The sequence below is a fragment of the Lethenteron reissneri genome, chromosome 58, assembly GCF_015708825.2.
Source record: "Lethenteron reissneri isolate LAM-NWPU_2019-01 chromosome 58, ASM1570882v1, whole genome shotgun sequence".
NCBI lineage: Eukaryota > Metazoa > Chordata > Hyperoartia > Petromyzontiformes > Petromyzontidae > Lethenteron > Lethenteron reissneri.
In genome coordinates, this window is record NC_083836.1 from 958037 (window position 1) to 984635 (window position 26599).

General features: G+C 48.8%; 1 protein-coding gene across 1 annotated transcript; it reads right to left on the reverse strand.

The window, feature by feature from the left end:
• Positions 1-25447, reverse strand: LOC133357633 (serotransferrin-like). The gene is given in 18 exon segments (XM_061575692.1): positions 1-1430; positions 2095-2287; positions 3427-3611; positions 4136-4200; positions 5194-5356; positions 6937-7107; positions 7675-7713; positions 8820-8916; positions 10483-10613; positions 11601-11796; positions 13552-13727; positions 16417-16484; positions 16718-16883; positions 18742-18904; positions 18906-18934; positions 21557-21659; positions 23983-24158; positions 25359-25447. Coding segments are annotated over 18 exon segments (2229 nt in total). The 5' UTR covers positions 25399-25447; the 3' UTR covers positions 1-1362.
• Positions 25448-26599: the final 1152 nt, after the last annotated feature.

Below are 26599 nucleotides of genomic sequence, written 5' to 3' on the forward strand. Positions count from 1 at the left end.
TTTCGTCGAAAGGATTTAATTTACATTGCCGTGTTAATAACCCTGCTGGATTACACACCGAGGATTAAGCGTTGCATGTAAGAGTTGAACGTTGTCCATTGACACCGGCTGTGTTACGTTGACCCCACAAAAGAAAAGTGATTTGCAAAATGAAGGGGCAATTGCACGTGAGGGTCAACTTGTTATCTCATGAAGTTGCATATTTAAAAAAAAAATTTGCTTGATCTTAAATAGTTCACGTAAGGCACTCTCCGCCGTTACAATTTCATGAATTGCGCAGACTGCAGTGGTGGGGTTCACCAATCATGCCTCCATGTCCGAAGAGCTGCTGTCTGTCCAATCTGATGCGGCTCCCCATCCAGCTTGACACGTGTGCTGTCAAGACTACAATCTTCAGTCGGACAACAAAGCGTGGTGCAGGCTGCTGCTGCTGTGTGAACACAGCGTGTGGGGCGGCGGGGGCGGTGGGTGTACAGCAAAGACATTGAGCCTCCAATCACAATCAGCTAAAAGTGTTGACTGTAAGAAGGTTGAATCGGCATGGGTCAGGATACAGCTCGGTCAGCAGAGTGAGAGGCATACAATCGTTGTGCCACAGTTCTTATCCCAGCCACAGTCCAGCTCGCCCTATCACGCTGTCTTTCGTTTCCCGATATATTGGCACCAGCATAATGAAGTGGAATTTGCATCGCTGGTGCAAGACCTCCGTCAAATTGTTTAAAATTGCATAGAGAAAATTGGGATGTATTCATTATGGAATATGCATGCCAGACTTACACTGGTTGAGACTTATCAGTACAAAAGAGCTAGCAGTGTCAATTACAATTCAACACGTAGGTTTTCACGACCAATATTATGCATCATAAAGGTTGTTGGGTTAGAGCATCTAAATATAAATGTGTTGTTAAATCACCACCACCACCCGACACAACCGATTAGTAAAGTTTGTCACAAGAAACGAGACCCGCCAATGAGCTGTTACTTCAGCATCATCGGTGTGATGGCGAGTAAACACACGACATTTACAAACGTGTCACCCATGAGCTATTACTTCAGCACATCGGTATGATCTAACCCAAAAACCTTTACGAAAGTGCAAGTTCCACACATCCATTGTGGGAACACATCCTTGTAATGGGATGACCCATGTTTGTTTAGCGCAAAGTGACGCTCATTTTAAGAACCTTGGTATGGCACGATGGCCTGTGTCAACCTCTGGACAGGATTTGAACTTGGTCGGTTGTGCGTGCGGATCGAGCCCCGTGGCACAGCGAGAGGCACGCGAGGGAGCGCTGCGCGACACAGCGAGGGGGTGGCAGGGTACGGGAAGGAGGAAGGACGGGCGCTGTGCCTGGAGGCGGCTCAGTTCTGGAGGGAGTGGTACTTTCGGGGGATTTGGCAGACGTCGAACTCGCACGCCTCTTGCAGATCTGTCGGGAGACATTAACCAGACCAGCAAAAACCCATGAGTTGGCATCGGCAACAAGGCCCGGCCTGTTCATATCGAGTGGTAAAGGGCAGGAAAATAACCCCATCACCTCACTCTAAGGGTCGCTGCCTCTCTCACAGTAGATGACATGTCAGGGCTATATCGCGATACGACAAAGAATCATGAAACGGAGGGAGGGTCATGTGGGCTGGACACACGCCCGCCGGTCAACTGTGAAGTTTTGAATTTATATAAACCCGCACTTGTGGATTTACCATACAGATATGTGCCATCTGCTTCACAATAGGCGTGAAAGACGATGTGATGACATTCGTAAGAGTGTGCGATTTGTGTGCCGGCTTTAGGGTCCACATTTTACAGTTTAAAAAATGACCCGCAAATGAATAAATTTGGATTACACACAACAATGGTCACCCCAACCGGCCGACTGTTGTCCCAGATCACTCTTGCAAATTAGGTCTCTCTGAGTTCTGTAACTGGTATTGGTGAAATATCCCGATGCTGAAGAGCGACCTGCAAATTTCTCAATTGGAATTAAACGTCGCGAAAAACTTGGCAAAAACCCTCCTGAAAAAGACGAAACAACCGAAGCAACAATAACAAAAATAATAATAAACCACAGCTGTCACCGCTGGTGCCCCGACCTGATTTAGCGCAGGCATTGAGGCCGTCCATGGTCTTGGCGTAGCCGGCCCCCAGGAAGTCTCTGTAGGAGTCGGCCTCCACCTTCACCAGGCACTTGGCGGAGTCCTTGAAGAGCAGGTCTTTGCCTTGGTAGCGCTCCGAGCTGAACAGACTGAATTTCTCTCTGTCCGTGCCACTGCGACCGTACTTCATCTGCAGACGCACCGGAGGGACAGGTGCAATTAGGGCTCACGTTTGGTACTGCCATCGTTATTTTAATACGCGTCATATGTGCTGATCAACAATAACATAGTTATGTAACCAATTGAAAACTTTCATACGATTTGGAAAACAGCAAAGGAACAACACACAGTCGATGGTGTGTTGGCACATGCCTTTCCTACAGCACTGATTGTAATGACTAGGGGGCCATCTGTATTTGCGTGTGTATAAAAATGTTAATAAATGTGAGTGTGTTTGTCTTTGTGGGTAAGAAGCGGTAGTGTAGTGGTTAGCACGCTGTGCTCTATATGAAGCTCTCTGCCATTTTGGCCACACTTATGCCCTCTCTTCTCTATGCTTGCGAAACGTGGACCCCTTTATAGGAACATCTGCGCCGTTTTGAAACATACAGGCTGGCCTGCCTACAATCCATCCTGAGTTTAACCGGACTGGATTTTGTGAGGAGCTCACAAATCCTCGAAACATCTGAACACAGTCCAATCAGTGAGCTCCTCCGACCGGCAAGGCTGAATTGGCTGTATCACGGAGCCAGCATGCCCAGCCACTGCATGCCCAAGCATTCTTCTTTTTGGCCAGATAGAGGGAGATACATTTGGTACGGCACAAACTCGAGAAGAGTTTGTGCCGTACCAAATGTGGTACAGGGAGATGTGGAGCTGATTGGACTTGCCTATGGTACGAGCAGTGTCAAGATCGGCCTCTATGGAGGACGATTGTGAAGGATGCTACTGGGTGGTTGGAGGCAATCGCCCACCAACAACAATAGAGGGAGGAGGAGCGACGCTCACAACACAAGCGGAGCGCCGGGTGGCTATAACATAATAAGTTGGCACAGTGGGGAGCACAGGTGGTGCATCTACCAGTCATCTCAGTCAACCCACGTCACCTGGGTCTGTCCGGTGACCTCCTACCAGTGAGCATTTCACACTTCACGTGATAGCCTCAAAGTGCACCTAGCCTGGCACAACTGCCAGGGTGACGTCGCCGCCCCTTCTTGGTGAACAGGCGGTTGTTGTTTATTGCGAGTGGCAGTGTGAATGGGTGAATGCGGTGTGTGTGCGTGAGCGAGAATGCTAAGGGTCACGTGTGAGTAGGCATTAGCGTGGCACCTGCGAATCCTTGAGGAATTCCTGCACGGGCATCTTGAGGGCGGCGCGCGTCACGACAGCGTGGGACGGCGCCTGCGCCAGGTGGCACGTCTTGTAGGCAGAGACCGGGGCCCGTCTGCCGTCCGCACACAGCAGCTCGTAGTCGGACGAGCGCAAGTTCTTGGCCCACGCCTCCTTGCTGGCACCTGTGCCACACGCAAAGACAAACAACCATCAATTGAAACTAATCCTTTCGCTCGTGCGACACACATTGGATCGTCTACCACACATTCACGACTCGTGGATGTGTGGTCAAACCCTCGGTTCTTCCGTGGCGAACACCGGGACCCCCTCAGCCTTTCACTGCACGAACGGCAGTAGCCACACAGATGTCAAAACTAGAAAAACTATTTTAATTTGAATAGGTAAGGCCTACTGAGCTATGTAGCTCTTTTTCGGAAGCGGCCGGACCACAAATGATAGATCAACAAAAGTGGCTTATCATCATCACGTGTATATTTATAGCGGACAAATACTCTGAATGCACGTTGACTCTAAATAGGAGTTGGAGAAAAGTCCACGCGACCACGAGGGTTAAACATTTTAACTCCAAATATACAGCAGACGTCAGGGTTGGGATGGAACCGACGACTTCCTGCATGTCAGGCGACTGAGTTAATATCTCGCCACCACGGCACCCCAAAACTGATCCCTGGCCATCGGAACTTACCGTCCGTGTTCTCAGAAACGGTCGTGTGTTTCGCAAAGGCGACGTCCCCAGTCTCCACCAAGCACCTGCAGACACACACAGGGACATGGGGACACGGAGACACAGGGAGATGGGGATACGGGGATACGGGGACACAGAAACACGGAGACATGGCTTTAGAAAATGAGGATGCAACGGGACACTAATGCAGGTACACAAAGACATATTGATGCATAAAACAACTCTACACATTCGTCAATAGCACTGTGTTCTTGAAAGCAACAACACATAACAGGTGACATGGCAATGGCTCTTCCTCATAGCATGTAAACAGAGAGGCCAGCGTGAGAGGGTGCGTGGTACGAGTTGGAGACTTCTTTACATCGTGGGGCCCGAGATGAATAACACTGAGAAATGTTTTCTCATGACCAGTGTTTAAATTGGCACGTGAATAGTTACACGACAGTGGCTGTCCCTGGGAGCACAAAGTGGACACAGCACCTGGTCTGCAAATGGGCATCGCCAGCCGGTCGCGGGCGATGTTGATACGTCACGTTCATACGTGTCTCATCTCAATTCAGTCATTTGCCAGGTACGTTTTCAAATATGGAAAATTTGGTCCACCGTGCTGCCCGGTACACAATGGCCTACTCTTTCTGAACAACGTCACGGGATCTATAACGTCCGCCGTGAATCAGACGGCGCACGTGAGTATTTCACGGTTAATACGCACAACGCAGCATTAAACAGGGGTGGCCCGAAACACACAGACATGGCACCTGCACCTCCCATTAGCACGGCCGGCCACGTGCGGTGCGAACGAAGTTCAACACACAGACACACAGACATACTGCGTTCGTTTTTGGATGCAGTGCATTCCTGCGTTCAGCAGACGCACGTGTCCATGCCGAACGCCACACAACAAAGGGGGCCGGGCGGGGGGCGGGGGGTGGGGGGGGTGGCACAGGCACTATGGGGGGGGGGGGGAGGGGTGGAAGGGGTGGTTGATCAATCCTCAGCAATGGCCGCCTCGCCACATTGTCATGTCGGCGAGGCCCAACGCGCGCGGGAACCCTCACCGGAACGCGCCGCTGTATCCGAAGTATCGCTCGTGGCTGCTAAACTCGCACTTGTGCCTGCCGGAGCTCCCGACGGCCGCCGCCTCCTCCCCGATGCAGCGCTCGCACAGCGACGCCTCCTGCGAGCCCGGCGCGCAGCTCGGCCCGAACAGGCGCGCCGCGCCTACGGGTCGGAGTCAGAATAGAGTCGTCCCTCGGTCAGCGTTCCTCGAAAACGACCGATCCGCCGAATGTAACTGTGAATGGAATATAGGTCGCGCGCGGGGAATTGTTCGGCTGCCAAAAGAGAAAATGTAACGTGAACGAAGCCAGTCGAGGTTTAAACGCTCGTAAATGGGCGTCGCTGATTGGCTGAGGGCATGCGCTCAGCCCCACTTACGAGCGCTCGGATTGGCCGAAATTGGCGCCCGCGTGCATAACGTACACACGGTACCGTGACGTCACAATGATAACGTCAGTCAAAGCCATGGGGTCCTATGGGAGGCGAAACGTTAACCGATAAACCATGAACTGATGTCACTATTAACCGAGGGACTATGTAACTTATTTATTCATACGGGAGGTATCCAATGAGCTATGACGCTTTTTTTCACAGATATATCAGTAGGGGCCATGTCAGAACGTTACAACAACAAGCACTACAAAAACAGGATAGGAGTGAAAAGTATAGGAAAGGTAAATAAATGACTTAAAACATTTTACACATTTCTTTTCTTTTACCAGGTAAAGCCCACTGAACTATTCGCTTAGTTTTCAAAAGCGACCTGGCCAAAAACAATAGCTCAACAAAGTGGCTTATCATGTGGAAACTTACAGCGGCAAATTAATCTACATAACATCGACGCACGGCGATTCTAAACGTGGAGGGAAAAGAGGAGAGCGACCCGGAGGGAAATAAAAAAAATCCACGAAGTGCCATCGAGACGAGTCGGGCTCAGTGCCAAACAGCAGCACAGCAAGCGGGATCACTAGCCCCCTGGCACACGGCAGTACAACAAGCGGGTTCATGGCGATGTTGCAAATGGGTTCCTGATCTGTACGAAGCAAAAGCTACTGCTGGCAAAAAGCCCAGAGGCAGGGGGCGTCTTTTTCCGCCTGTAGCAGAGGGTCAGCGGTTCGAGTCTGTCAGGCCGCCCTGGTTATGAATGCGGTGTGTATGAACCATGCAAATGCGAATTACTCGAGACTCGCAGTTTACGCGAATGCTGTGTCGCAAGAGGTCACACGTTTTGGTATAGGCTTTACCCTTTCTGGCAATAACGTCATGTCGATACTGGCAAATCAAGGTCCCATAGATATAACTGTTCACCCCGAGCTATTAATGCTCTGATACGTGCATTGTCTTTGTACTGTTCGTCTTTTGGCATTCTCTGGTTTGACACTGGTCATACAAGGCCATCAGGAAGGCTGTCTCTGGTGTAGGCCAACCGTTTGTTAGCGTGTTTTGCCACAGACGTGATGCCTTGCAATAGGTGTGTTTATTTTGTGTTTGAACATCTTAACACCTCCTGTGTTATTGCCAGAAAGGGTAAAACCATCATTATTTTTTTCTGAACTCCTCGAGTTGGCGCTCTCAACGACGCAAAATGGCCACTCGTTCAGTTCCTTTGTTGAGCTGGCCTCGTCTGGGACCTAAAGCAACAATACCCTTCTCAATGTTGCAGCTGCCTCGTCTGGGACCTAAAGCAACAATACCCTTCTCAATGTTGCAGCTGCCTCGTCTGGGACCTAAAGCAACAATACCCTTCTCAATGTTGCAGCTGTCGATCTTCCCGTCGGCGACGAGCTGCCCAATGGGGATGTTCCAGCCCGCCGTGCGGTTGATGCCCGTGTGGCAGACGCTCTTGCCCGACAGGTCCTTGAGGCTCACGTCCCGGTTCGTCTTCTTCACGATTGCCACCGCGTAGTACTTCCCTGTGGGGGGGGGGGGGGGGGGGGGGGAGCAAAGCCAGGGACCTCGGTTTGAAACTCTGCCCTAGACTCGAACGCAGGATGATTTTGACCTCCCGCTGAACGCCAACCCCGACCAGTACCCTGGCTCCAGGGTAATCGCGGTGGTGAGATTTTAACTACCTCGCCCGGTTTACAGGAGGTCAGTCAGGTAAATCCACCATTTGATGGAGGCCTCCCCAAGCCATCGCCATCTCTGATGGTCCTGGGATGTCGCAATACATCCAACGACCATACACGAGCTAATTTCATTGCTTCATCTCGGCAAATAAAATATATCGGTTTGACTGTCATCGTGCGTGCATGGAAAAGTGAAACCCCAACTGTGTTAAGGATGAATCAGCTACTTGAAGGAACATGGGGCGCACTGTTTCTGGGTGGTTTTCAAAAAGGATTCTACATTTTGTGCCATGAAGTCGTCGGATTCCTCCAGTATAAATACATATTCTGATTCTGACTCATTATTATTGTGAAACTTCACCATCCTGCTGCCTGAGCAGGTTTCAGTCGCCGGCGGCGTGGTCGTCTTACCCGTGGCAATGCCTGTGGCTTGACCGCTGCACACTTTGTCTGTCGGCAAGAGACAAGAGCGAGGAAGGCAATGATTATTGATGAGACGCGGCCCTTTTTGAAGCGCAAACGCGGAAACAAGAATGTAACTCTGACATCGGTGACTACGCCCTCGATCTTCTACGCTGGGGCACCGCGCAGGCCCCCAACACCGTGCCGCCAAACTGAAAGCCGTCGCCCCTCCTGCCGTCAACACCCCGCAGGCTCTGCGAACACCTGGCTCCCGCCCATGGGGAGTTGGGGGCCGTTTTGCCATAATCCATGACACATGCCTCGCTATTGAGTGTCGTCCACCCTCAACTCGTCTCTCCGCGCTCACTCTGTCCCGCCCGCCAGACGGTAACGCGAACATTATTCCGAGCTCTCGGGCCTTCCAGACCTCCTCCTCCTCCGCAGGGAACGCTGCTTCATCGTCGCCAGGTGATTCGCGCTGGCAAACCTCCTCTCCGCCTAAATCCTAAGCGATGCTCAACCGTGGACCAACCCGCGTGGCGAGTACGCGCCCAAAGTACGTTTTCAACTCAAATCGCTCATAGGCATCCGGGCACCATTTTAAAGATCCACCCGTTGGAAAATCACCCGTCGCTCCCGCAACTCGCGCAAACTGTGTAACTGTGTTTGCGAAATATAGTCTATTTGTGATTGCTACATAAATGATTCCTACGTAGATTCCAACTCAATAATATGCAGGTCGTTGGTCAAATTAGGATAATGATGCCGTCACACAGTGGCCCACTCCTTAAAATGACGTCACAGGACCTTAACTGTGAACCAGTAGTTCGCCAGCAGCATTAACCAGGGTGGTCGCTGGATATGAGCCGTGAACTTCTGTAGCAAGCGGTGACGAGATGTTAACTACCTCACCTCGTATACAGGAGAACGGCTCCTGTAAATGTCCACGTGATAAGCGACTTCATGGAGCTATCATTTGTGGCCAGGTCGCTTCTGAAAAAGAGCCATGTGGCTCAAGTGGGACTTACCTGGTAAAATAATTTTAAAAGTTTAGTTTTAATTTAGAACGCTCTTCTGCAAGGCCATGTCACCGCCCATCACAAGGCGGTTGGCGGGGGAGTGCTGTGTGGTGGCGCACGTGTGCGGGTGCGTACCGTCATCGTAGTACTCCGCCATGACGGGAATGAGTCCGCACTTCCCGGCAAGGTACACCTGCCCCCCGTCGAGACTCATGACATCCGCCTCGCCGTTCTGCCGCGATAGAGGAGGGGTCCATATTCTTAGGTTTTTTCGGTAAAGTCACGTAGGTAAAAAATTAAAATTAATAAAAGTAAATAAAAACTATAATAAAAATCAAGACCGTTTCGGAGGCAAACAAAGCTTCGCTTAGGTGGAACTTCACGCCGATTGCTGTATCAAGTAAGAGCAATTCCAAAAAAAACCGTCCTTGTCTATATACTTTGTGAGGGTGGGAGGAGACAAGGGAGGCCCCTAGGATCGGCGTTTTGTATATTATTATTGTGAGGTTGGTGCGGCTGAAGCCGCTAATAGGAATGAGTCTTTGTTGTGTAGACTGGTTGAACTGGGAGGTTCCAAGAGTTGTTAAGGTGCGGCTGCTGTAAAGGTGCGGCTGCTGTAAATGGGACTGAGCCTTTGTTATGTAGATGAAACAGCCCTTTGCTACGTTGCTGGGATTAATTCTAGATTTGCCAAATATGTGTGGTCCGTCACTCAACACGTGGTCGGATTTCGCGGCCCAGTCTGGCCAAATTTGTGTCGAAGAAAACCCTCCGCCACCCAACACAGCCGGACAAATGTAATGTCCCCCTCTGCAAGGGCGTTTTACTTCCCAGTGAGTCAAGGAACAACTCTCACAGGCAAATGTAGCGATGAGATAATCAAAGCACCCCTACGTTGTGACAAGGCCTTCTTCCAGCAGTGGGTTCACCATCGGGTGTTTTGGTGGCTTCGTAGTCAGAAAGATGTCTGTGCCTGTGTATGTTCTCCCCCTATTCTGCATGGGTTTCTTACAGGTCCCTCCCATAGGTCAAACACACACCGTGTAACTGGTATTGGCCAACACATCCCACTGCTGAAACATCACCTGCACATTGCTCAATGTGCATGACACATTGTAGCATCATCACCGCCTTCTCTTCCAAAAAACCTGGCAGGACCCTCTTGACTAAAGCGTGTCCCGCATCTCCGTTGATCAGTTGGCTACGTACGGTACAAAAGAAGTTCAACATAAAGACAAAGATCCCCAATATAGCCTTAACAGACTGTTTGGGCAATTGCTGTTAGCGAGCACCCTTGAAGGCCGGCACGGCACACGAGGGAGTGGGTGGCCAGCACCACGCGCGGCCATCTTTTATCTCCCAAGTGGCGATGTTTACGCACCGCACCAAGTACTCATTTGAGGCTGAGTCGACCTAAATGAGGCTCAATACCGTTCGGATAATCGTCACCGCGTTCGTAGCGCAGCGTAGCGTTAACCCGCTACACTACGAAGTTCGACACACGTACGTACGACTGTGCCGGCAGTAAACTGTGGTTACGCTGTGAACACCGAGGGGTGTGCCCGAGCCGCCGATGGGAATACTAACAATGGTAAACGCGGAATAATAAACCAACATAATGTACGTATGCTGAACTTCATTCGCAACGTACGTAGCCAACCGTCCTATTCGGAGGTGCGGGCTAAGGAAAACAATGACAACAATAATAACAATAATATCAACAATAATAATACTAACTACAATAATAATAACAAATAATAACAATAAGGGAATTGTGTTCTGGTGACTCAAGGCTCACCTTGATCATCCAGATGCACTGCTCCATGGAGTGCGTGCCCAGGCAGCGCAGCTCGCGCTTGTGAAGGTCCCAGGCATCGCACTTGTTCTTCTCGCCGTCGCTGATGCAACACCAGCGCAGGGGGCTCTTGCCTACAAGACAAAGATCCCCCGTGTAGCCTTAACAGACTGTTGGGGCAAGTGCTGTGAGCGAGCACCTACGATGGCAGGCACGGCACACGAGGAGGTGGGTGGCCAACACCACGCCCGGCTGCTTTTGTCTCCCTAGTTGAGATTTTTACACACCAGGTACTCATTTGAGGCTGAGTCGACCTAGGGGAGGCCCATGACCGGTTCAGATAATCGTCACTGGTGTTGGCCGTGAGCGGAAATCGAACTCGGGTCGCCGAGTTCGTAGCGCAGCGTAGCGCTAACTGCGACACTACCATTATAGAGGTTTTTTTGGGTTAGATCGCGTAAATATAAATGTGTCGTTAAGCCCGCCACCACCCCCGTGCCCTTATACATCTCAACGTTCATCCTACAAAGTCCCATCACAAGGGGGAAACACAAACAAATAGACAACAACAACAATGTGTTGCCCGTATTGAAACGGCTGTACGCCGTATGGACCTGAAAACGAAATGTCCCTGTACAAGAATACCGGTGAACCGTGTGGGTTGACAGGTATGTTCCTGGTTCCAATCCGTTGGAATGAACTCCCACTCCACATCAACACTAGCAACTTCACTAAACCATTTTCCGTTCGTCCCTTGAGACTCATCTCGTTTCATTAGCATATCCCCCCACTGATTCCTGTCCTCATCCTTAAAACCTTCACGATCCTTCCCCTTTCTAACGTCGCCCCTCCCTTCCCCTTCCTTGCCATGCCTTCCCCTCCCCAACAGTCAAATCCCATCCCTTTTCCCCATCAGCCAATACTCCTAATGTACCATTTTTAACTCTTGTAAAGCGCTTTGATACGTAAAATCCTAGATAAGATGAGGGCCATTACTGAGAACATAAGCGACGAAATAAACGGGCGGACATATGCGCCTCCTTCCCATTGGCCGTCCCTCCACGTGGACCGTAGCGTAGATGCGCAGGGCGTCGTTGCGAGAGCGGGCGCCGCCCGTGTACCCTTTCTGCGGGCGCTAGAGAGGCTGGCGAGCGCGCTGGTGTACTCGGAGCCCAGGTAGCTGCGGTGGTTGAAGAGCGCCGGCAGGCGGAAGAGCGACTGCGTCGAGTCCTTGAAGAGGAGGTTCTTGCCGCCATACGAGGAAGAGCTGAAAAGCTCAAACTTGCTTTTTTGAGTCCCGTTCACTCCAAAGTAGTTCTGGCAGCAGAAGCAGCAGCAGCAATAGCAGCAGAGGTGGAATGCGAACATATTTTCCAGTGACGACAAGTCTCAAATGCCACTCACGAGCTGCTTCATTGGCCAGAATTGTATCAAAACATTGGCACCGTGAGGGCCGGCGTTAGGTGCGTCGCCGAGAACACCGGGCTCATTGAAAAAGGCCGGGCCACTGGGGAGAAATCTCCTCCTGAGCAGCAGCCGCACAGAACGGACAGCCCAGCCAGCGAGCAATCGCACCGGGATGGGCCCAGTCAAGGTTTTGGCCTTTTGACAATAAACTGATTAAAAACCAACATATCAATCGTTCGCGTAGTTGTGGAGAATATGAGCAATGGCATAATCGCACAGTGTGCCTGCTTTGCACCTCCGATTAGCGCGGTTCGCTATGTATGGTGCGAAAGAAAGTTCAACATACATATAATACGTGCTTCATACATCCATCTCTCCACGCGTGGAGGCGTATCATCACGGAAGAGCTATTTTCGTGGAGTTTTCATCTTATAGAGGTCGCATAATAACGTGCTTCCGGAAGGCCATGCATACAATTTCTTGACGCACAATTAAATAACCCGATGCGCATCATCACCAGAACTCTGAATCCGACACCAATCACCTGACTCCCTGGGGAGTTTACAACGTTTTCTTGCCAACGCCAACCACCTACCCACCATCAACCCAAGACCTCGGAAATACACCTCGCCATCGACTCAAGTTCCGATCCCCCTTCTGGAATCTCACCCAGATCTGGAAGAACGACGGTGAAGAGAATGGAACAACGCGGACGTTCAGATCGTACACATAATTCGAGTCCCAAACATCTCACCTCCTGGCTTTGACATTCCCCAAAGACACTGACGATGTAACCATCATCCACATCAGAAGATGAACAGGCTAATGCGCACATCTCCTTTATGAATGGAAAATTCAAGAGAAGCCACAGTCGCGCGATTGTGAGCATCCAACCAAAACTATGGACCATGTAGTAGACCCCTGTGGTCTCTACGCTTCTTTGCATGTATGTTGAACCTGTTTCGCACTGCACGTTGCCAACCATTCTAATCGGAGGTGCGGGGGATGGACAACAAACTAAACACAAAAATAAGTTCTAAAGAAATGAGTTTTTCAAGTTGGATATAAAAGTGCATAGCTCCGGTGGCTTCATAATATCAGAAGAACAAGTAAACCCGTAAAAACAAAGTGTTTCACTATAAATCCTTTATATGCGTGGCGGCTAGAGTCCTCTCGTCCTCTGGCTTGAGATGGCTGCCACCTATGGGTCAGATGATTGTCTGCCAGTATTAAGCAATTGGTAATTAAATATTTAATTTGTTTTCCCTAAACAGTGTAAAATTTTGCAAAAAAAATTTTCACGAACATTAATTGTCTCGCACAACGAGTCTGTGTGCAAAATGTCAGCTCGATTGGATCACGGGAAGTGGGTTAAAAAACGACCGAAAGATTTGCACGGTCTTAAGCAAGCAAGCAAGCACGCAAGCAAGCAAGCGAACTTAATATAAAGGATTTAAAAAGAGTCCCAGACGATCTTTGTTCGATATTTAAATGGGAGAAATATCAAAACTACGCAAACTCTCTCTGCCGAAGCGCTCTCATCCATCATGTCCAGCAGACTTCGTCATTGGCATCTAGCTCCAGGTCACATTGCTGCTGGCCATCACGCGCAAGCGCTACAGAATAACGTGGGTGAGGGGGGAGGGGAGGGATTTGGAGTCCCACCTCTGCCTCGTTGAGCAGACCCAGGATGGCGCTGCGCTTGCGCTGGTCGATGTCATCGCTGCTTCGAGCCACCACGGCGTGCGCGGCCACAAACGCGATGTGGCAGCGGCGGAAGTCGGACACCGGAGCGCGGCCGCCGTTCCCGCACAGCAGCTCGTAGCCAGCACGCTCCGCTTCTGCGCGTTGACAATTGTTAATACTCCCGTCGACGGCACGGGCACGCACACAGCCCTCGATAATCACAGTCCACTGCCGGCACAGTCGCTATGGACGTACGTGTATGTTGAACTTCTTTTGCACCGTACGTAGCGAACCGTGCCAAATCGGAGGTGCGAAACTTCTGGATTGTTCGTAAATGAATTGTGGGTAATGCTACACAATGGCGGCTGTGCACGTGGCCTGTCAGCCAGCACCGTGGAGGTAGTGAGGGCCGGCGCATCGCACAAATGTTGCAAAACGCCCTTTCCGTGGACATCGGGGATATGCTATTCCCTCTCTTCAAGAGTGAGCGAATACTGTGCAGCGAGTTGAATGTATTCTTGTTATTCTTACGAACTGGCCAAATCCGTACCGTTTAAACCCTCTGCCACCCGACACAGCCAAACAATTCAAATTGTCACGCAGTGTACACCGCGTTTGGGTGCCACAGTGGTGAGATGTTAACTGCCTTTCCTGGTATATAGGAGATTGTTGGGTTCAATCCCGATGCGTGTATATTTGGAGTTTGCATGTTTTCCCTGTGATCGCGTGGATTTTTCTCCGGGTCCTTCAGTTTGTCCCTCCACATTTAGAACACATGAGTTTAGACTATTTGGCTGCTATAAATGTCCACGTGATAAGCCACTTCGCTGAGCTATCATTTGTGACCAGGTCGCTTCTGAAAAAGAGCTACGTAGCTCAGTGGGCCTCACCTGGTAAAAAATTGTTTTTGTTAAGTTCAGTTTAACATCGCACCAATTATAATTGGTGCGATGGAACAATAATTATTATTGTTTCAACTCCCACTGGTAAGTCGATGTACAATTATCATAACCAAATTTAGCAATGATATATAGTAAGCTTCTATTTCGTTAATATATAAATCATCTGCCATCATCATGATCACTATTTGCCACCTGTATTACTTTCAACACCACCACCACATCATCATCATCATCATCGCCGCCACTACCGTTCTTCTATACATCAGCTATGAAGTTCGTACCCAATGTGAACCTTGAGTTTGATGATTTACATCACATATTGTGACACACACCGCATTTCATCACATTTTCATCACATGTTCATCACATGCTGATCACATGTTCCGGGCGGCCGGGTGGTGTAGGAGTAACGCTTCTGCCTCGCGGCAAAAAGTATCTGGGTTTGATTGGCAAGTCGGGAGTTTTCTGCGTGGCGTCTTACGTCGGTCCCCCCCCATTCACCATGGGTTTTCTCCAGACTCCCCGGGGTGCTCCCATCAGTAAGCACGTGTGCTATGTGTTGGCTACACGGCGGAATTCTGAAAAGTGACCCGGAAAAGTATTCAAATGAGGTCTGCACACCGCAGTAGCAACATCGGCCACCCTCTCCTGTGATAAGATTTTGACCGGACCCTCCTGACAAGGAGATGAGACACGGCGCGGCTTTTGTGGGTAAACAAATGCAGTTCTATCCTTGAGTTTGGCAACATATAAACGAGGTTCATAAAGCGCCTTTACCAAGGCGTTTTACAGCAATTCTAAAATTGTACATAGCATGATAATGATTTCAAACTGATAATTGGGTTATTGTAAGTGGTGGTGTAGTTTTCATGCCGTAAAACAAGAGGTGCTTGATAAGGAGGGGTTGCGATACGCCTGGTGGTAGCTGGGGCGCTACAGAAAGCTGCTGTAAATATGTAATGACAATAGAGCCTGCATGCGGTGTGAGGGGACTGGTGGCTACGGGAGGTAATGACAGCGGAGTCAGTTGTGAGTGCGAAGGGACTAGTGGCTACGGGAGGTAATGACAGGGGAGTCAGTTGTGAGTGCGAAGGGACTGGTGGCTACGGGAGGTAATGACAGGGGAGTCAGCTGTGAGTGCGGAGGGACTGGTGGCTACGGGACGTAATGACAGCTGAGTCAGTTGTGAGTGCGAAGGGACTGGTGACTACGGGAGGTAATGACAGGGGAGTCAGTTGTGAGTGCGAAGGGACTGGTGGCTACGGGAGGTAATGACAGGGGAGTCAGCTGTGAGTGCGAAGGGACTGGTGGCTATGGGAGGTAATGACAGGGGAGTCAGTTGTGAGTGCGAAGGGACTGGTGGCTACGGGAGGTAATGACAGGGGAGTCAGCTGTGAGTGCGAAGGGACTAGTGGCTATGGGAGGTAATGACAGGGGAGTCAGTTGTGAGTGTGAAGGGACTGGTGGCTACGGGAGGTAATGACAGGGGAGTCAGCTGTGAGTGTGAAGGGACTGGTGGCTACGGGAGGTAATGACAGCGGAGTCAATTGTGAGTGTGAGGGGACTAGTGGCTACGGGAGGTAATGACAGGGGAGTCAGTTGTGAGTGCGAAGGGACTGGTGGCTACGGGAATGATAGAGAAGGGAGCGTGGTCAGGTCACGGAAGAGGACAGTGGAGTCTGCTGGTGGAGCGAGCATCCAGAGTCAGCGAGAACGATCGAGAAGGGGATCGTGGCCTCGTGTTGAGATATAAGGGAGATGCGCGGGAGACTCGGGGCTGTTGCAGTGGGGGTCACCGCCGGATGTCAAGTGAACGTGTCTTCAATAAAGTGCCATCTCAAGAGAAGTGTGTCAAAGTCGTCATTACAAATATATAAAACAAGCGCAGTCTTCATAATAACAGCAAATAATAACGATACGAGCGTGAGCAGTCTGCACGCACCCGTGGTGTCTTCGTTGACGGTCACGTGCTTCACAAACGCCACGTCCCCTGCGTCCTCCTTCAAACACCTGCGCAGACACGAGAGAGCGAGCACGCGCGCACGGGGTTCAACGCACGTCCATGCGTTCGCACGAGCGGCGGGTCGCGTTCACCTCCCTTGCCGGCCCTGTGGACTGTCAGGCATGGCTTCAGACACTGCTCGCTCATAGCGGCTCATAACAACCGGGGCGACCGGCTGGATTCGAGCCGTGCCCCTCTGCGACGAGCAGTTGGCCGGGCGGCGTGACGTGCGAAGCCTCGCCTGAACGCGCCGCCGTAGTCGTAGTAGGGCTCCGCGGCGTTCTTCACACACTTGTTGTCGCCCTTGCCGATGCACAGCCCGCAGAGCTTCGCCTTGGAGGCCTTGTCAAGGAAGGGCAGCTCCTTGCTGCCCGGGGCGCAGCTCGACGAGAAGAAATTACTCACGGCTGTGGAACGGGGACGGGGTCGGGCAGGGAACAGCAGAAAGGAGGTGAACATTGCGATGAAGGGAGGACTGCGGAGAGTGCGGGGTGAGACGTTTTTTTTTAAACGTTATTTTGTTTAAACTCTGTGACTACTCAACAAGAGACCGGGATGAGTCTCGTTGGCAAGAGTGACCTGGATCAGCGCGGTGACAAAATGAAAGCAACAACAACAAAAAGACGTCCCGTGCTAAGCGATGGAGAGACCGGGAGGTTCACGCGGTGAGGTCCCCGTGATCGTGAGGTCATCAATCCCAGCCAGCAGAGCTACTGCCCCTCTTCAAATCCTCGGTCCTGTGCCTCAATTCAAAATGCGACTGAAACATTTTGTTTTGGGTTGTATTCATTTCGCAAACCCCGTTCGTCATCATCGACACGAGTGAGCTACACGCCGGAGCTGCCCCAGTGTCTTGTGTGGGTAGCATCACGTGGCGGGTGATGCAAACGGAGTCTGGTGACCGATGATATCAAAACATGTGATTCGACAACCAAACTACGTCGAATAACTAAATCTAAATAAATATTCAATGACATAGTGGAACGGTTTACAGGACGGTATGGAAATGCTAACGTCATTTGTGCGAAAGGCAAACAAAATCCTGATTGCTTCATCCTAGACAACACACAGTGATAACTCTACAGCACTTGTTTAGAGAGCTCTGAGTCAACATGAAGGACATCATCTCATACTGTCTGTCGAAACCAGTGGGAGGCTCACAGCCCCAGAGCTATTAATCATTTAACTCTGTCCAAATATTTGAAGCTGGGCTTAGCAGAATACATCTGCCGAGTCATCATCTTCATCAAGAGCCTCTGCAATATCAGCAATTCCTAGTGAGGAATGTCTGACACAATGTCTGATGGTCCACGTGCAACTGTGATATTGGGCGCCTTGGTGGTAGGATGTTAATTACCTCGCCTGGTATGCAGGAGGTCGTGGGTTTGATCCAGACCCCAACCGGCTGTTGTATGTTTGAAGTTTGTGTCTGTCTCTCTCCCCGTGGTTGCATGGATTTTTCTCCGGGTCCTCTGGTTGGTCTTTCCACATTTAGAATCACGCGTTTAGAGTATTTAGCTGCTATAAATGTGCACGTAATAGGCCACTTCGTTGAGCTATCATTTGTGACAGCCAGGTTGCTTCTGAAAAAGAGCTATTCAGCTCAGTGGACCTTGCCTGGTAAAATAAATATCAATATTTATAGCTGTTCTACAATGCAATACGTTCCATATGAGTATTATTATTCTGCTTGATAACCTAGGAAAGCCTTACCAAGTCTCAATAACTTTTCAGCGGTGGGTCCTGCCAAGCGGCGATGTTTGCTGCTGTTGTGTAATCCCAGTTGAGTCATTTACAGGTCACAGTCGACCATTGGGGGTGTGTGGCCAATACCAATGACTGTGGGAGTGTTTTTTTGAGATAGTGGTGGAAACTAAAAAAACCCGGTCGAATCCCACGCAGAACGAGGTGGGGGGGGGGGGGGGGGGTGTGGGGGAGATCACCCGGACAGAAAAGTGTCCCGAGTTGGGAATAAAACCCAGGATCTTCTTGCAGTGAGGCGCAAGTGGTTACCACTGTGCCACACTGCCGCACTGGAATGTCAGCCCAAAAGGAGAGATAACATCTGGAGGAGGGCGACTCCCATGGAGATGGACCCATGAGATGAGCTCAAGTGGCACGGCAGGACCAAGAGAGATTGTGGCAGCATGAGGAAGCCCTCATCCAGGAGTGAATCGGCAGGAGATGGAGACTCGGAACCACCCGTTTAGCGTTTGTGTCAAACTCCCCACAGACCGTTCCGCGTGTTCACGCCGGGGGCGGCACCTTTCTCGACGGAGCCCGAGCTGGGCCCGTCCCACGTGAGGATGCCTCTCTCCAGGAGCTTCCCGATCGGCAGGTTCCAGCCGGCCGACTTGCCCACGCCCGTGTGGCACGACTTCTTGCCTTCCAGGTTGCTCAGGTCCGACACGCGGCCCGCCTTGACCACCTGCCACCGCGTAGTAGCACGCGCCCTGGGCTGGAGGATACGGCGGAGGAAGAGGGGAGTAAAGGAAAACCCTACAAATAAAGTCATATACACGCCGGCTTATGGGCTTATTACGTGCTAACCTCCCACCGCTCAGTGGATCTGCTCCCGCGCGTTCACGGCCGAGGGGCGATTGGCCACTTCCTTCCACCCTGTCCCTGTCTCCCGACCTCTTTGCAAGTTTCCCTCTTCATTTTAGACTCGTTGAGAAGGGGGCCCACCTGGTCTCGAGTTCCCATTTTCTCCCGTTAAGCTTGTGGCTTAGGTGCTCAATACCTGCTTGGGCTAAAAGGGACGGGGGGGGGGGGTAAAGCGTGCATAATTCATTTAGATCAGAATACCAGAATCAGAATCTGTGTTGATATTGGAGGAATCTTATGAGCTGTGAAGTTCTTTTTCATGGATGTCCAGTAGATCCAGTCGGTGGTGGATCCCAGGTGGGGGGGGGGGGTAAATATCTTATTCACCAGCGGCATGGCTAACCGCACCTCCCATTAGCACGGTTGGCTACAGTCAGTGCGAAAGAAGTTCAACTCACCATTGGAACCTCATTTGCCAGAAGAAAAATATGATAATTGTTTTTTTACCCTTTTATCTGGCAACAAAACTGACACCTTTTTGCACCTCATGCAAACATGACTCCTTGTAAAAAAAGGTGTCAGTTTTGTTGCCAGATAAAAGGGTAAAAAAACAATTATCAAGTTCAACATACATATGCAATGATTTAAATTGTGTAAGCTGAGATTTGACGTAATTCTGATGCTCTAAGTGATTGGGTATTTGCTATGTCACTTCAGTCAGAATAGGTTACAGGTGGTCAGTCGATATTCAATATCTGATACCCCAGGGCACCAAATAATACAAAATGGCCGAGGCAATTAAATGTTTTATTTCTGGGACACTTTTTTTTTCCAGGGGTGTACTTCACTCCGCGACTAGGGTACCAATCAATCCGAAATCAGTGCCACACTCCGCGATGTCGAAACGCAGCGAGGATGCTTGCGCTGAAACCCTAAACGCTCGTACGCACCGTAGTGGTGCATCGTGTACAGCTCGTCGAGATGAGTCGATTGCCGCATCGGCAACCATCAACAGACTAAGAATGACCGCATCACGGACATTGTGCGAGAGCCGGGGTACTGTGGTGCCCCGGGGAACCGCCATAAGGTTCATCGGAGTTCCTGATAGCCACCAATTAGGATGTTTATACATTAATTAATAATAATAGAGCCACAATTTGGTTCACTAGTGTTCGTGACGTCAATGTGTTATTTGGGTCAACTTTCTCGACACAAATGTGATGTCGGTTTTCCGTATCAGGACACGAATCGAGAACCAACTCGACCGCAGGTCATGAGTTGTGTAGCTCTGAGCGAAAGGAAGTCACCGATAGGCAATGGGACGTGTCTCTTTTTGCTTGTTGAACTATCATCAGCACGTCTGTGTACAATCGCCATTGAGCCGATATACAAAAGATAAGCACAGGAATTTAGGAGAAAATAAAAATCGGACATCGAACTATTAAAAAGTAACTCAAAGTGATGATGTATTGCATAGTTTTGCGTGAAACTGTGACCCATGGCTTATAGAGAGAGTCGTGGTCTATAAACATATGGCAGTTCACCATCATTGGTCCGAGCAAGCCTGCATCTGCTGATGACATCAGAATCAGAGTCTTTATTTAGAGTGCAGGAGGAATCCGTTGAGCTAGGAAGCTCTTTTTCACAGAGATGCTAAATGTTGACACCACGCCAGGGGTTCTGCCAATGCTGCTGATGCGATGCACTCGCAAGATGTTCGTGTGGTCACGGGATTGTGTAAAAATAAAAAGTCCCAATCTTTTCCGTGAAGACACAGATTTGGGAAGGAGGTGTTATTTATTTTCTGAAGAAAAGTGGGACTACTGGAATGGGATTACAGATCATGAGGGATGTTGATGGCTTGGGAGATATTTATCCAGCAGTGGAGAATGGCTGATGATGACAATGATGATCAACTCCGTGACAAAGCAAATACATTTCTGTAAAAATAAAATAGCTTCACCTCTTAATCCCCAGTTGCCATGCAAATGTAGAAAGCCAACATGTATACATTCTCAGGTCATTCTTGTAAGGTAAGCCACCCAGGAATGTATTGCGATCTGGTGCTCCCACAATGCACCAGGCAAAGTGATGCAACGATGCAGTGAGTATGCTCGCTGCGTGAGGCTCTAAGGACACAATGCGGTCTTGGGATTTTCACTGCGATTGTGGATACAATACATTGTGACGTCTCACATAAAGCTCAAGGCTGATGGTGATGACAGATACAAGTGAGGTAGCAGTGCATGCTATCATCATCAGATAAAACAAACGTCATATCTCATTGATAAATTTGGTAGTGAGGATTGTTCTTCAACTCATTGGTGAGCTGAATCAATAATAATTGGCGTGTTAAATGCTTGTACACGTGACAATTTAATTTGGTTGGCTGTCTCGGGCAGTGAAATATGGTCTTCAGGACACAAATTGTGTCAGATCATTATGCGACCTAACTCGAACATGAATCATTAAGGATTAGCATGACAATTGCAACAATGATGACGACGACGATGATGATGATTGCAGCTCTTACCAGGCCCGTAGTCCTCGCCTGCAAGTGGCCTGAGGTTGTAGGGGGCTTCTCCGGCCTTGTAAATGTCTCCTCCGTCCAGGGTGACTGCATCAGCGCGGAGCGACTGCGGGGACAGGCGTCACAAGAGAAGCTATGCAACTCCGCTGGTCAGCTTCGGGTCTCATCTCCAGTGACGCACACAGAACGTCTAGCAACGGCAGCTTGTCCACGAGCATTATGACCACGATTGTTGTACAATGTTTTTTTTTCTGCTGATTTTGCATTACCAGCAACCGCTTTAAAAATAAATTTGGTGACCGGTTTTGCCGCAATGCACAGAAATGTCTAGAAAAATAAACATTCCTACCTTTGTAGCTGAGGGAACCTAAGGGAGCTGCCACAGTGGTGTGATACTTTAGCAAAATATGAAGTTGCCTCCTGCCTTCATGCAAACGCACACACGCTATATAAGTGAAATAGTTCATATATAGAACTTCACAATTCCAGAGGTCGCCAGTTCCAGTGCAGCGAATTTCTTAGGCCGCAGTGTGGTTTGTACGTCCTCGCGTGCCAATCGGTGCATTCGTTATTACATGCCACTGGAAATGATTCCTGGTTCCTGGAACCGATAATCGATTCTGAAAATGGTTACACGTTTACTAGGTCATCGTTTAACAACCCTGATTACTGCACTTCTCGCATTACTACCACCACCATTGCTGATCTACCACTGCCAGCACCACCATCCATCACAAGTGTCACCATCCATTACCAGCATCACCAGCACTTGCATAACCAGTAGGAGTGTAACTCATTTGTTTGCATTCTTCATAATTGCTTTGCGGGTTTGGCCACGTAATTAACTGGCAAATGTCGTGTCGTGAACACCCTCCACCACCCTACGCAGCCAAACGGGTTAAATGGTGATGTGTACACGCATGTAATTGGACAGTTATTACTGTGTCAGCTCACCGGTGAGTTGAAAAACATTCTTAACCAGATTCAGCAGCAGTTAGATACGCGACGTTGAAACTATGTCAAGCATCTTCGGGAGAGATTCAGAAAGTCAGAATCAAATCCAGAAACTCTGAATTATGCATTTGTACCTTAAAAATATAATATTAATAATATTGGCTGCGAAAAAACCTTACGCGCTAAGTTAACAACATGACTTGAAGCTGCAATACGGTCACCAGGCAAATTGGAATCTGTCAATCAGGGCAGCAGTAGCGCTCTGGTTGGCAATGTGAACCTCGTGACCTTATTTTGATTCCTGCCTAAGGCTAACATCAGTCCCGGGTCACAGCCCCAAACCCCCTCGTCAATCGGCGCTGAGCAGCACGGCCAAGTAGAGTTAAAAACAGCCCTCACGGGGATGCAGCATGGGCGTGCCTTCGTCCATGAGCGGATGGCCAAGGAGCTGTCTGTACATGAGTCTTTTAATCAATTTGTATTTGTTATCCTCACACTACTTCTGATTTTAGAGCTATACGCGGAATGACTCAACAGACATTTCTCAATAAATCAAGAGCCGCTCCGTATGATTATCCTCCCACTGCTCCCGCGAGGCGTGATGGCTCACAAACGTTGTGATTTTCAATAGAATCAAAATCATTTTTTTCAGGTCGTCTGTGGCCAAAAACTCTTGAACCTAATGTTGTCCAAATTGGTGAGGGATCGCGTATCCCGATGCACAACAAAAGGGCCACATTTAAACTAAACTATTTAAACTAAATTACTTTTATTTTACCAGGTAAGGTCCACTGAGCTGCTATACAGCTCTTTTACAGAAGCGACCTGGCCTCAAATGATTGCTAAAATTAATGATTTATCACGTGGACATTTATAGCAGCCAAATAGTCTAAACACGTGATGTTGATTCTCAATATGGTGGGAAAAACTGGAGGACCCAGAGAAAAATCTACGCAACCACGGGGAGAGAAATGCAAACTCCAAATATACAAGCGTCAGGGTCGGGATCGAACCCACGACCTCCTGTTTACCAGGCGAGGGAGTTCACATCTCACCACAGTGGCAACTTATTGTCTCCCTCACGCTATGAATGACGACAAAAGGCCCCCAGTTTGCGCTCTAAGTTAAAGTGCCGATGAACACATTCGTGAAGCTGCGCGTGATTGTTTAGTACCTTTGGTATTCACGGCATTGTTAGAGCACAAGGCGATTGCGAAGGATGCAGTCGGGGGGTAATGTTGCTTTTGTGTAATCCCAATGGAATAATTTTCGAATTATTTTCAAATTAGGCAAGTTAGGGTCGTGCCACCGCACACAACGGCCTCCTCTTTTCGAACGAGACCACAGGGATTAGCATCCGTCGCGAGGCAGATTTGTGCAGAGTATTTTACGGGTATTACACACTGAAGTATAGAGCTCTTCGGATTGGCAAAACCCTTTGCAAGAAGGCACTACCACTGGGCCAAATGACCGACCTTGATCGTCTCGTAGCATTCGTTGGGGCTGTCGCGCTGGACACACAGCAGCGAGAACTGGCTCTTGAGGTCTCCAAGCGCCTTCGCCAGATCCAGACACTTCTTCTTCTCCTTGTCGGACGTGACGCACCAGCGCACCTCGTTCGGGTTCACCACCAGGGCCTGGGTCATCCACCCTGCAGAGGTGCGCACGGCCACAGTGGTGGCTAAGGTCAGACTGAGACCAACGCAGGAAAAACTCATGCACATTGGTTAACATGGAGAAAACGGAATGCACATTGGTTAACATGGAGAAAACGGAATGCACATTGATTAACATGGAGAAAACGGAATGCACATTGGCTGACATGGAGAAAACGGAATGCACATTGGTTCACATGGAGAAAACGGAATGCCCATGGGCTAACATGGAGAAAACGGAATGCCCATTGGCTGATATGGAGAAAACGGAATTCTAATTGGGGCCAACAGTAAGTGGAGTCAATGCAAGGCTGTGATGCAGATTCGACATTACGATGCCAAGGCAACCACTGTTCTCAAAAGTTACTTTCAGAAAGAGGTGCAGCATGACCAGCTGGTGGTGCTCAGTGTGTTGAGACTTCATGTGAGTTGTGCAATATTCATTCAGGAACCTTAACTCGTGCTCTGCAACATCCATGTTTAAGTCTTCTGTTTAGTATCGCTTCCTCGCGCACCACAGAACTTTCTTTCCCAAATAGCCGGGAAACTGACGAAACTGTGGCTATCCGTGCAAGACATTAATTACATCTAAACTAATGTCAGCTTTTGACTCGGTGATGCTTTCCGAGCTGAACAAGCTCAATAATAATAATGGTAATACTGTTATAGACAATAGAGCAACGTAGAAGTTAGGAAACTCAAGCCTTGACGAGCGGAGTGTGAATGCATAAATACTTTTTTGGGTTAGATCGCGTCAATATAAATGTGTCGTTAAATCCGCCACCACCCAACACAGCCAATTAGTAAGGTTTGTCACGTAAACAGAACATTAATTCTAGATTTGAAGTTTTCGTGACTGCAAGTATCTATACTTTTTTTTCGGTAAAGTTACGTAGGAATTTTTTTTTAATGAAAACTAAATTGTGTTGCGCCCGAAACGTCGTGATTTAATTTAGTTGCTTTCATTTTATTTAGTTTTTTTACCTACGTGACTTTACCGAAAAAAACAAAAAGTATAAACAGAACGTGCCAAACATTTATATTTACACGATCTAACACCCCCAAAAAAACCTGTATTACGGATGAAATTGCTCGCGAAAGCCCCCTACGTGTTTAACTGCGTGTAAATGATGCCCTTGGGTGATTCACTGCCACAGGGCGAGTTGCAGTAAGACAAGGGCATCGCTGCGACCTACCGCACGCCGCCACGGTGACCAGCCACACGGAGAGCTTCATGGTGAGGCAAGGGGGCAGCAGCCGGGGTCCTCTGGGGGCGCAGAGGAGGGAGACTGGAGGGCTGTGGCCAGGTCGCTGGCTTAAATAGGGCCCCAAAAGCACTTGCTCCCCAATCAGCGACAGCAACCACACTCACTGCCCCCCACTCCGCACTCGTGCACACATTCCTCCCTCCTGCCAGAAAATTCCACTTCATTGCAACTGTGGACTGACCACTGTTGACTTGCAAACATTGGTCGAGTTAATCTACTGCGATTAAAGGATTGCAATTAAGGGGAAACTTGTAGCTATTTTACGGGAAACCCACCAAAAAAAACTGGCTGCTTTGTTAAGCCACGTTAGCGTGGGTGTCAGCGATGCTCTGTGAGAATATACATCGGTTCTAGATTTGGTGATCTGTGCCTCGGATACGTGGATTTTTGTGCCATTTTTGTTATTCTTGGTTCTTTTGGTAAAGTCACGTAGATATGAAATAAAAATTAAAGTAATAAAATTAAATTAAAATAAAAAATGAAACACAAGACCGCTTGTGTTGCGATAGAAACGTCGTGGGTTTTTTTGCTTTTATTATTTAAAATTTCTTATTATTATTTCTTCTTTTTTATTTTATTTTATTATTTTTATTTTCTATCTACGTGACTTTACCGAAAGAACCAAGAATATAAATTCCTGCAGTCACGAAAGTTTTCATTTTGTTGATGTTCATGCAAGGCTTATTATTCAAATTGTAACCAATTATATTCGTTTGTTACAAGAATAATACATTTTCAAATTCACATCGATTCAGAATCCAGTAAGTTATTGTAATTGAGTGCAAATTCATTTTGGGAAGAGCGACTTCAGATTTTTTTTGCGAAAATTTGTGAAAATTCGTGAACCCTCTCTTTCCTGTTCATAGTTTACTTTTAAAATTTCACATCAATACAGAACCCAGTAAGTCGATACTTATAATAATGAAATCATCCCTACAACACATTTGCCACACACATAAGTCGAGAACCAAGTGTCTATATATTTGTATTGGAAAGCCAATTTTTGTATTGAAACATTCCGTTGGTTGACTGTCTTCCCGACAGAAAGGTAACTCAAACAGCTCTTAACAACGCTACTACGATAATTGTGCTTTAGAATTGAAAGACTTTATTCACAGGTTTGTAATAAATTACTCTTAGAAGGAGTCAATTACAATGCAGCGCATCAC